Source organism: Rhamphochromis longiceps, linkage group LG12 (assembly GCF_057381845.1).
Source record: "Rhamphochromis longiceps isolate RC_006_pf linkage group LG12, R_longiceps_female_GT1.1, whole genome shotgun sequence".
Lineage (NCBI taxonomy): Eukaryota > Metazoa > Chordata > Actinopteri > Cichliformes > Cichlidae > Rhamphochromis > Rhamphochromis longiceps.
In genome coordinates this window covers 29,156,880-29,169,231 of record NC_140568.1, presented here as the reverse complement: position 1 = coordinate 29,169,231, position 12,352 = coordinate 29,156,880, and the positions used below count along the sequence as shown (strand labels likewise).

Below are 12,352 nucleotides of genomic sequence, written 5' to 3'. Positions count from 1 at the left end.
TCTGAGACATCTGTGACAAAAATCTCAATTTCTTCTTTAAAGTGCAAAAGCCAGAGATTGAGCTTCACGGGGTAAAACCGAAGCTTTTTGTTCTTCTGTAAATCCTAATCTAATAAATAAATTCCTATTACTTTCTCTCCAACTTTGTTTCCCTTTGTTTCATGTTCTGCGTCAGACTCCATCTGCCTGCAGTATGCGATAAGGAGTATCCTGCTGTTAAATGAACTCGACAGCTAAGATTGGCCTTTTCTTTTTTGTGTGAGTTTCCAGCATTTGTTTTAAAGCCATTTCACTGCATTGGATCAAAACTCCTAAACTTTCTGAGTGTTTCTGCGTGTGCCAGAGTGGGTACATTTGAGGTCTCATCATTTATATATACATGAAAAGGTTATGTAAGGAATAAGGACTGTGACCGCAGATCGTGAGTAACACTAAGAAGTAAAATGGAAATGACGTAGCAACCACTAGAGCAGAGGGGAGAGAAGATGATACCCCCTTTGTTAGACCTTTTCATCGTGGTCCTTTTGAAGAGTACCTTTTTAAGTGGAAATGTGGAAGTAAACAACAATTTGGCTAGCTTTTTCGCCCACTGATGAGGAATATTTGGTGCCCACATCAACACACTGCTTCATGAGCTGGCTGCCTGCTGGGACAATGATGTGCACTTGTGCCCAATTATCCTCTCAATATCTGGCTATGCTTCGGTAGCTGCTGGTAAACGAACCTCCAGTCTAAATCATTAGGACACACATCTGCACACAGAGTTTCTGCGGATGTTACCTGTGAGTTAAATCCAAAGAGGAAATGTCCTTTTAATTTACTAATCAGGAGTCCAGCAGTGCTGCTTTGCCCAAGAGAGATTCTGAAGAGATGCAGTTTCAAAATACTGAAAGGTGTTCAAGGACTTGATCAGTTAATTTCTACTGAAGTGCAACAAGTGATTCTCTGTGATTTTCTTCTGGTGAAGAGATGAAACAGGCTATTATTAAGCCTGAATGAGGACTCAAATCAAGTAAAACAACTAAGAGAAGCATCCATAAAACAAATGCCAAGTGTCACCTGTCAAGGTTGAGTTTGTGGGCCAGCATCCTCCAGTCATTGCCTCTGGTCTGTGGTGCATCCAGGCTTCCACACAACTTCTGTCTGATGGATAAAGGAATCCGAAAGGCGTTGGGCCCCACTAAAGTTGTAATGTTACTGGCAGGGTCCATCAGGGATGTGTCTATACAGTGGACCTCCTGAAAAGACAGAAAGAAACTGGTCAGTTGTTATTTTAAAGGCTCACTCTCTCTCTTTGTTTGTGTAATTCCAGCAAGCTTGAAAGTCAATGTTTGGTATGGCCACCGTTATTCTTCAACAGATTTTGAAGTCTCTTATGCAAGCTTTCTTGTAATTTCTTTAAGTAGTCTTCAAGAATAGTTTTCCTGGCATTCTGAAGAAGATTCAAAGCTCTTCTTTGGATGTTGGCTGTCTTTTGTTCCAGTCAAGATGTTTTAGCCATGCTGCTTCAATAATGTTGAGGTCCGAGCTCTGAAGAGGCCAGTCCATAAGTGACAGAGTCTCTATCCAGGTATGCTTTCAGTGTATTGGCAGGGCATTTGGGATCAATCTCATGCTGAAAAATGAAGCCAATCAGATGCTTTCCACTTGATACTGCATAGAGGGTCAATCAATGTCTGATGGTACTCTTCTGTTTTCAGTTTTGATAAGATCCCCGACATTGCTAGTTGTAGCACTAGTTGCACATGCTGATGATGATCTGAAGCAAAGATTTAAAATTTGCTTTCACCACTACATAAAACCCATGATGAGACTGTTTCAGTGAACAGCAGGGGAATCAACTGGGAAGACAGATGCATCTCTCAGGTCCTGTGTGTCCTATTTGTTGTTGTTTTTTTTTGGCCTACCACTTCTTTTGTTCTTTACTTTCCTCAGTTTTTTTTAGGACAAACTGTACATCATCGAGTCACACCAAATTTTCAGGTAATAGTTTTTTTGCGAATCACCTTATTGGTGCATAAATACCATTTTCTGCCTGTTAAACTGGTTGGCATTTTTCAGAGTTTAAACAAATGAAATGAGGGAAATGAGTTTTTGTGACAGGCTGATAGTGACAAAGTGCCTAAAGATACAATTCAAAATTGTTTTTTACTAATTTGTCTGTTATGTCTAGTCACAACACTGCTTCTTCCCCTGATGCCTGTTTGGGCTTGAATAAAGCCTGGAGATGTTGCTCTGCCTCCTTGGAAGCAAACAGAAAAAAAATGGTGGCTCAAGACTTTTGCACAAAAATTATTCATTAAGAGAAATGTTGTTGTATCCCCAGACTCATACAGTACATCTTTTGCAATAGCGACACAGGATGGGGATGGTTCTATAGACGAAAATGTGCATTTATGTAAGAACCATCATATTTCTAGTTCACCCACATCTCTGCCTGGCTGTCTCTATTTGCTGCTTGCCTTTGGTGTAACCAATTACATTTGGTGTCTCCTAAGTAATGCAAGAGTGTAACAAACACAAAAATCTGCTCCCGAGCACTCTCTCCTCTCAATGTCAATCCCTGTCTCTTTTCTAAACCTTCATCCCATTAATCTGCCACTCCTGGGTTGAAAGGAGGCAGCAGCCTAATGAATGTTGCTTGGCAGAGGGAAACAACAACAGCCACTGTTGATGTGAATGATTACTATTTACTGCATCTACTTAGCCTCAATTTATGGCAGAAAGCTCTCTGCTGCTGGAGACTGAATGACTGATGCAACGGGACATCTCTGTTGAAATAATGCTTTAAATCTGCTTTGCTTTTCATTGTTTAACATTGTTGAGGATCTACAACATTTTGCTTAATGTGCAGCACACACAAACAGACATGGAGTTAAAGTACTTAGATGTTTAGCTCAAGCTGTCAAATGTGACCCAGGTTAGATCAAAGCAGTTATGTAATGGCTTATTTCAAATGGACCGCAACCTAAAATTTTAAATCTGTTGCAATAGCACACAGTTGCCACAAAATCAAATCCACTGTGCAAATTTACATAAACAGTGTCATTGTCCAAATACTTGCAGACCTAACTATATCAATTAGTTTTCTTGCAAAACTAAAGCACAGAACTGCCAAGCAGAAACTGTGACTTTTAGACTTTTCAAATTAGATCACAAAGTTGATTATAATTATATATTTTTAATGATTTTTAAAAAAGAAACTGTCAAATATTCATTTCAGTATTGCTCTAGAAGTCAGCTATCAGCTGGGTATAGTATGGACTGGATGATTTAAAAGTGATGCAAGGGTGGTTGATAGATGTGTGGCTGCTTCTGCGAATCTAGGCAGTATTGCCTTTATAAATGGAGAAATATGACTATTCTTTCATCATTTGATGTTTAAATATTCTTTACACTATGGTGTCATTTTCATTAACCTCAAAGAAATGTCTTTTCTGGGTTACACTCATTTACAATGTTGTGCTCAGCAAGTACTGCTGAGGAACACTGAACATGTGGAACTCTTCCCGCTATTCCAAAGTACTTTAGCAAATAGTAAAAGAAAAATAAGAGAAACATCCATTCTTCTAAGCCACTTTACCTTACCTACAAAAAAAGAGAAATTTTTTTTTAAAGTACAGTGCTATTACCCTGACCACCATGGGAGAATTTGAAGCCGTTACATTTAAAAAGAATGGACTGACCTCCAACCAAAGCCATTCACACACAGACACGCATACATTCAGTGACTTCATGGTAAAATGGCCTAGCAAAATCAAAGAGGAGCTATTCAACTTGTGTTGTGTGACCTCTAACCCTAGTATGAATGATTGAACAGAGTCACAGAACCATAGCAGAAACCCTGACTGTCTGACAGACAGTGAAAAAACTTAGTGACTTTAGGACCTTTTGTACAAGAATGTAGAAGTTAGGAAGCAAGGATGTAGAAAGAAATGTCTCTCTCTCTGTATTACTCATTCAGCATGTTTCAGCATGTATTAGTTTATTCCATCCCTGGCCAGTGGGAGTTAATGTTGCTGTCTGCAGCTATCTTGCACATGCAAGCAGTATAAACTGTGTTATAGCGCTTTTGATGTATGTAAATGTTAAATTAAATGAAGCACTTTCTTCAAGCGATGCACACACAGACACACTACAACGTAAACCCATGATACATCCGGGGCAATTTTAAGGTTTAGTATCTTGCCCAGGTAGCCTACCCTGCGGCATGCAGATTGTAGGAAATGGGGATCGAACCAACAACATTCTGATTAGTGGACAGCACACAGTCGCCCCCAATATATATGTAAATTTCTACAAGCTTACCTCCTCCAATGTGTTGCTGAGCTGAAAGATCTGTCCTTCTCCTTCTACCTGCCGTACACACAGTTTGCAGCTGATTTCTGTGGTGGCTGGACTTAATCTCTCCAGGGTGAAGGTACAGTGAAGAGTTCTCTGACTGCCACTCCAAACCTGGTAGAACGGGATCTCCTACAACATGCACAAACGTAGAAAATAAATACACGTTTTTTCAAAAATCTTTTTTCCAGGTAAATGCACCAGTACTACTGTTTTCCAGAATTTAACAATAAAAACATAACTTTAGCATCTGAAATGTGGACTTTTCTCCACATTTGTAAATTTTGTGACCATTTGAGGTCAGAAATGATTTTGGTGCCTGTATAGAATTGTTACATTTCAAAGTGCATCTACATGTGCATCCTTCTTACCTGATATTTTGCAATGAGTTTGCTCTTCCAATGTGCGCTTGGCACGTCATGGATGGACAGCCTCAGATTATGTGTGCTGTCCTTAAAGTTCAGCGTCTTTGGCTCATCCAGAAGCTTTCCTCCCATCTGGGTCTCCATCTGAAGAACCTCCTACACAAAACCCCACATAAAGAAATAACAACTTTATATTTACTCTCCAGGTTTCCCTCTGCTTCATCTCACTCACTGGACCATTTTCATACATTAGAGAATGTATAAGACCTTTGATTTAATTTGCAAAATTACTGCACATAAGGCACCATAAAACATCTAAAATGCATTAAAGATTTAATGAGATATCATCACACATCTCCATGCTTGTATGTCCTGATTTTAAGCAAAGCTTTGCTTTGCTAAACGCACTGAACTGAAAAGACACATTAAGAGGCTCAATAAAACCCTTGATTAATAATGCCCCACCAGTCAATGTACTGCTGTTTTGAGATATGAGGAAATGAAGCATATCTTTAATGCAATATGGTAAAATTAAATTACTTCTATTGGCATTAAAAGATGACTTCAATGTATCATATTGCTTACACTCTGGGCTTTAATACACTAAAAGAATAAACCTATTACAAATGATTACATTTTCGTCTTTTATGATGGTTGTTGCATCTAGTTTTAAATTCAGCAATAAAGCCTGTCTAGCTTCAAAGGATGAGAAAGGACAACCTCACTCCAGATCTAAAGGTGAAGCAAAGTACTTATTGTGGATTGTTTGTTGCAACGCACTGTGTTTGATTTCAATATAAAAATGACACACTCCATTCATTGTTTAGCCAATTGTGCAGGGAAGAAAACACTACGAAAGTACCAAAGTTATTTTTTATTTTGTGGGGATTTTTACTGACCCTAATAAAAAAGACATCTGTATGTATTTTTGGGTAAGTTCACACCAAGAGAATACTACAGAATTATATCTGAGCCATATTAATTGGCTCTTGAAAATAAACACAGAAGCACTCGTTTATACTAAGTTATCCGTTTGAATTTTGATGCCTCCTACAACCTTTTCAAAATAATCAATTCCTCTAGCCAGCCTATCAATTATACTAAACAAAGTCCTCATCATTGGAAAAGAAAAGCACACCCCTGAACTCTCAATTAGAGCTACAATTGCTTGTTTGAACTGGTAAAACTAAGTGTTTTTTTATGTTTGTGCAAGAGTGTGCATGGCTGTGTGCCACTGACACTTGACTTAACATTGCATGCATAAATTACCACTGTTAATCTCCCATATCAGATGGTCCCTCCAGTGCTTTGGATTTGTTTGAATTCAGCAGCACTGCTGCTTTGACATTGCTTGACCCTGTGTTGTTTACTCCTTCTTAGCTCATTTCCAGAAGACAAGAGGTGCAGAAGCTTCTATTTACGACTCTGTGAAGCCCTTTCTGTTCAAATGCTTATATATACATTTCTTTTCAAATGTAAATTATCATGAAAGCATTTTAGTATGGGTAGTCCAAGAGAGAGCTAAATCTCTCACAGCACTAATAAATGCAGCAACACTTTTAGCCGATAGTATCAAATGCCTTCGGTGTTATTCAAGGCACTGGGGGTGAATACATACTCTATTTATCTAATATGTCTATTAAAACACAAGTGGAAAAAATACTACTTGGCTTGGGATTTATTTAGCTTCAATTCTTTACCTTGAGTGCATCTTGCGTATCATCCAGACAATAGACCCTGATGTGATAGTCCAAAGTTGTGCAGGAAACGGGCCCAAAAACAGCCAGCTTGAGCCTCTTGGCAGCTGCTTTGCCAATTGACTGGCCCACCAGGCAGTACGTCCCCAGTGTCTCTGTCAGAATGTGGCATGCCTCTGAGTCCATCTGCACATAGCAGGGGGTGGTGAAGTTTTCCTCTCCCACTACAACCACATCCTTCAGGAACCAGATACAAAAAAAAGGAGAAAATGTTTTTTATACACAGTACCATTTTGTGCCTATGACGGGTGACTGTGAATGCAATGTTGGAAGTTCTTTAACACAGTACTGTTGAAATACCATGTGAGCCTTTACTCATCTCAATCAAAAAGTTCTTTCATTTAAGAAAGGCCACCTTTTAAATTAAATCCACGATAGGTGCTGTTGTCAAATTAAACTTAACACTTGCTCAATCTGTTTCATATTAAAACTGCTCCAGACATTCATAGCCATAATTTCCTTTCTCATCTGAAGAGCTTTTTTAAAAATTTTCTTAGCAAAACGGTAGATTTAATCAGCATTAAACCTGAGATAAATGTCACAGTAGGATCACGTTGAGCAAAACTGCGTGACAACAGTGTTTGGCTTAAAACAACATATGTGATCAATATAGAGCAGAGTATTATTAAAGAGACCATGAAAATGTAGATTATTTGCAAAGTGAATTTACAAAGTGAGCCATGATCTGGTTAATCTTGTTTTCCCACCTTTTTTTTTTGTTTTTTAGGGCTGTCCTTCGTTTGGTCATACAGACCACTATTGTTAAAAGCTGGCTGTTATTTGAGTACAGGCTTTATTTGAGAATTTACGGGCATTAAGCCACATCCTGTCTGTTAACATAACCTGACAGCACCTGCATTTGGAAGCTTTTCCACTAATGCAAACAGCCCATAAGTAAGCAAGGTTGCGGTTTATTTCAAATGCATTCCGCTCCTATAAACAGGTTTGTTTGCCGTTTTTGTTTTTATGCAAATTGAGTTAAGAGGTTTTCTTAACTCTAGAGGATTTTTAAAAGGTAAAAAAAGCACAGTTATTATTGTTGAGTTGTTACTTGCAAAAAGACAGTATGTGATGCACTGCTTGTAGTTTAACAACAAAAAAAGAAGGTTTTTCCAACACGCATGAATATAATACGGAATATAAATCTTTTTTAGCACACTGTAAGTGTATTTGCTGTATATACTTATAGAAGTACATCAGTGTGTACTTCGGGAGAATGATGAGACTTGGTTAAAGAGGTTGTCTGTGAAGTGTGTCCAATCCCGCTGTGGGATATCTGCTGGCTGTAGCTCATATCGTTTCTACAGTTCCCTGTCGCAGTCTGAGTTATGGTAAACCCATGCGTTTCTCTTGGTTAACGGAGGATGCACAGGCTATCTGTGTTCTTATTATGTGACCACTGGATCCGCAATTAGTTGTGCAGATATCCATGTTTGCTTGTGTGACTCCGTTAACGTGTGATACAAATATTGAGTATTGAGTCACAGTTCATGCGGGGTTGTGTTCCTACAGATGAGCTGAATCAATACAAAGAGGTCAGGAAGCAGTATGGTAGGAATCTGTTATTACTGGTAATCACAACTGTGGCTGCTCCCCCCTGATATGAGGGGAATTCAATTACCTTTCCTCTCACTCTTTTGGGGAAAACTTTGTGATGGGAAATGGATGTTCTACTGCAATAAAAGAAAAACAAATCGACTTCCTGATGAAATTCCACTTTTCATTTTTCTTGTTTTTTTTTTTTAACCACTCTGCACCGAGCCTCTCCTCTGAATCTCTCTCACTCTCACACGCACAAACGTGTACACACACACACACACACACACACACACACACACACACACACACACACACACACACACACACACACACACACACACACACACACAGTCTTATGCATGGCTAATTGTGCAAAGACATTGTGTTGAGCTGTGATAAGCAACAGAAGACAGCATACGGGCGCCTTGTAGACACAGTGATGCTGCAAGACAGTCTTATCACCCACACCCACACACAAGGATGCACACATGCGCACACACACAGACACACGCAGTAGATTGCTGAGGTAGAGACTTCATGCTGAGAGACACGGGAGGAGAGAGGAAGAGAAGGATAGAAAAAAAGGAGAGATAGAAGCATAAGAAGAAAGATGAGAGAAGAGGAGGATGGCAGAAGCATAACAAATTGCTTCTGATAGGAGTCTTCAACCCCCTGCTTGTCTACTAGCCTGTAGGCAATTTCTGTTTACCAAATTTTCTCTCCTTCTCTCCATCTCTTCCTCTCTCTCGCTCAATGAATACACAGAGTGTATGTGTAATTCAGGTTATTCCTCTATATGCTGTGTGTGTACCGTGCAAATGACTGCATATCACTTACTTGGTTATGGCTGTGGGCAGGTTTGCCATTACTTTGTGTAAACAATTATTTGCAGACTTTTTCACATTTAGAAAATTTTACTGTACACGTGCATCTCTGTGTATTCACATCCGTCAGAAATTTCAATTTCTCATTAGCTGGCAACACAGCGACAGCTTTTCTTTTCAAAAGCTGTATGTTGCCTCTCTCTAAAAACAGTGGAACACAAATAGTGCACACAAACAAAAAGGACACAAAGCTGAACGCTCACCTCCCATTCTCCCATGGCCAGCTGATTCTTCAGCTGTATGAGCCAGTCTTCCTGGACATTGTCAGCGCAGTGGTGGATGGTGAGAATCACTGGTCTGGTCAGCAGGGCTCCTGGAGGTCCACAGCTCACCACTGGGCTAAGAACTGTCTGGATGTCCTCTACTGGGGGTCTGGGAAACACAGATAACACTGAGGTGACACGACAGAAAAGAGCAACAGGAGGGCTGCGCTGTCGGATCCCAGCTACTGCGAGCTTCAATCGCACGAAGCTAAATTGGTTCACTTCAGGTCTGTGTTTTGTTTTTACCTTGTTAATATTTTGGACAACTAAAGAATCTTCATATACTCTAATTCTATTCTAATCTTAATATATTGATACCCTTAAATAGTCCACATTCATTGTGGATAAAGAGAAATATTTTAAGCTTTTTTGCTCACAAAAATCGGAAAACTAGTATCTCAAAATTTTGGATTACGTAATTTTGAGTAAATTACTATTCAGTCAGTTTAAACACCGTGCATCTCTCTGTCTAACTGCGTACTCACAACCATAATTCTGGGGAAGCTTGCTGACTTGACAATTCTCCCGAAGGTGATTATCGACACTGTCCATAAGGAGGGTCACTGCTGAAAAGGCTGTCCGTTTGCAGAGCGCTGCATCGAAGTGTATTAATGGAAAGTTGACTGGAAGGAAAAGGTGCACAAGCAACAGGGATCACCGTAGTCTTGAGAGGATTGTCAAGAAAAGTCAATTCGAGAACTTGGGAGAGCTTCACAAGGAGAGGACTGAGGCATCTACTCAGAGGCTTTAGAGCACTTCATGCTGCCATCTGCTGACAAGCTTAGCCGATTTCCTTTTGCAGCATGACTTGGCACCTGCACACACTGTCAAAACTACTACCAACTCACCGTATTATTACAGTGCTTGATTGGCCAGCCGACACATCTGACCTGAACTCCATAAATAATCTATGGAGTATTGTCAAAACGATGACAATCCACTTAAATAAAAAACACAGATAAGTGAAAGGTTACTATCAAAGCACCCTCAATGACACTTCAGCAGGGCCACAAACTGACTGCCTACATGCCACAAGCAGTAATGCAGTAATTTGTGTTAAAGCAGTGCAGACTAAAATACTTTTCAGAATTGGACATGTGTGTATTGTAAATGCTTTTTTGATTGATCATAGAAAATAATCTAATAATATTAGATACCAGGTTTCTGATTTTCATGCTATAAGCCATCATTATCATTAAAAACGTCTGTTTACCTTTTCAGCTGAATTAGGAAAAAAGAAAAAAACAAGTTTCCCACAATATTCTAATTTTTTGAGATGCACTAGTACAAAGCTGGACATTTACGTGTGAGGAATAGATTACCTTTGCAACGTAGAGAACAGAAGAAAAACAGAGCAAGAACAAACTCTATTGGAGAATGATTTGTATAGTCAGCCTCAGTTGGATTCAATAGCTTGCAGCTCACGGGGCAGAAAATAAAAGGCTACTAATCATACACTCTTGTGCTTTTTATACATCTAAATGTTGGAACCTCAAGCACTCACTAACTAATGTATGACTCAGTACTGCAGCAGAAAACTTCAACATCCAAAAGATCATACATAGCAGTCTCATTTGTAAACTGAAAATTGAAACCAGATACTTAAACAACACTCGCAGTAAACACAAAAAATATACAAGTCAAATGCCAGTACGATCCATTATCCCTCATCTTCCCGAAGCCATATATTGACTGTGAATGAGGCCATACAGATAGAGGAGATAGATCTAAATATTAACAATGTTTTTCTTCTGTTGTTTTTTTTTTTTTTCAGCCCACCTTGTGTCAAGGGAGAGCTAATCCTTAGCAGTGTTATCGATTCAGCTGCTGGGGCTCATTATTGACTCATAAAGGGTTCACATGGGTAGAAAAAACAAAGATAAAAACAGTGGGAGTGAAACTATAGCACCCTTTTAACTACCTAATGCTGAGGTCACCCCTTAATGAATTACAGCTTTATTGATTTATGATGTTCTGTATCCTTTATCTTGCAAATACAACAAGAGATGCTTTGACTTTTGTTTGTTGTTAATCTGACACCTTAGGCAAGGGTTGCTGAGGTAAGTAAACGTAGCTATGTGATGTTCTGTGTAAACACAGCGGGCTGAAAACATGTTCGACTCTTAGAAATACTGCAGCATGTTGCACGGGGCCTAATTCCTATTGACTGCTGCTGATTGAAGAGAGTGTAAAATGAGTGCATGGAACAACATACATGACTCAAACTGTGTCTCTCCATTGTCCATAGTCATTTGGACCCTCTTGGTTGTATTTATCCAGGTTTTAAGATTCCCATTTTAAAAACCCCTTCAAGTAAATATGAATGGATTTTGCTCCGTATTGATTCCAAGGTGAACATCAATTTTTAACCGAATCAAAATCAGTGTGCCTTGTCACTTTAACAAAGAGAGAGCGACCTACATGATGTATGTACTTTTTTGGGAGGGGGGAGGGTTATAGAACATGTAACAAGATTAAAGCATTCTCAAAAATAACCACTAATCTGTTAGTTACAGTCGTTGCAGTGATCTCTCTACATACGGTTTCAAAAGCTCTGTTCTTTGGCTTTATAATGTAGCATGAAGTTAAAACCAATCAGTTGGTCGCACAACGGTCTGCTGTAGTTTGGCATATTTCAAAGTAATGAATCTTACATTTAAATATAGTCCTGAATCAAAACCTGATTAACAATGTAAATTTAATGGATTAGTGTACAGATTAGGATGTTAAGTCGGTAGTAATTAATGTGTCAAATATTCCATTTTAAGCTGCTTAACTTAACTCTAATTCTGGTATTATAATATGCATTGTGCCACCAACTGACCTCTTTCTTATAGATTGTAAGTCTGTGTCACACTATGAAAGCTTCCTCACACCGCCATACAAACAGCTACAAGAAGCCACTGATCTGGGCAGAGGCAGAGAAGTACAGACAAAGGAAACAAACAAACAAACCAACAAAAAAAGGACACAGAGGGAGATGCAGAGATGAAGAGAAAAATAAGGACAGCAGCGAACAATTGAAAGGAAACAGCCACATAAAAGAAAAGAAAATGGGGAAAGAGAGACAAAACCTACCTCAAGCTATCCTTCCTGTGCACAGTCACATACATTTCATACACCCTGCCATGAGGAACAGCACCCGCTGGAACCAACAAACTGACTCCTGCAGGAGGAAGGACAGAGGAAGCAGAATGAATGAG

The 12,352-nt window shown here is 39.2% G+C and overlaps 1 protein-coding gene across 2 annotated transcripts in view; it reads right to left on the bottom strand.

The window, feature by feature from the left end:
• The window catches only part of unc5ca (unc-5 netrin receptor Ca), a 187,328-nt gene that overhangs the window by 1,476 nt on the left and 173,500 nt on the right, over positions 1-12,352 (bottom strand). For both annotated transcript variants that reach the window (XM_085425666.1, XM_085425667.1), the window contains 6 exons: positions 12,228-12,315; positions 9,090-9,258; positions 6,407-6,640; positions 4,713-4,862; positions 4,309-4,473; positions 1,060-1,238 (listed from right to left, as the gene is read on the bottom strand). In XM_085425666.1, coding sequence (XP_085281792.1) covers positions 1,060-1,238; positions 4,309-4,473; positions 4,713-4,862; positions 6,407-6,640; positions 9,090-9,258; positions 12,228-12,315 — 985 coding nt within the window. The remainder of the gene's footprint in view (positions 1-1,059; positions 1,239-4,308; positions 4,474-4,712; positions 4,863-6,406; positions 6,641-9,089; positions 9,259-12,227; positions 12,316-12,352) is intronic.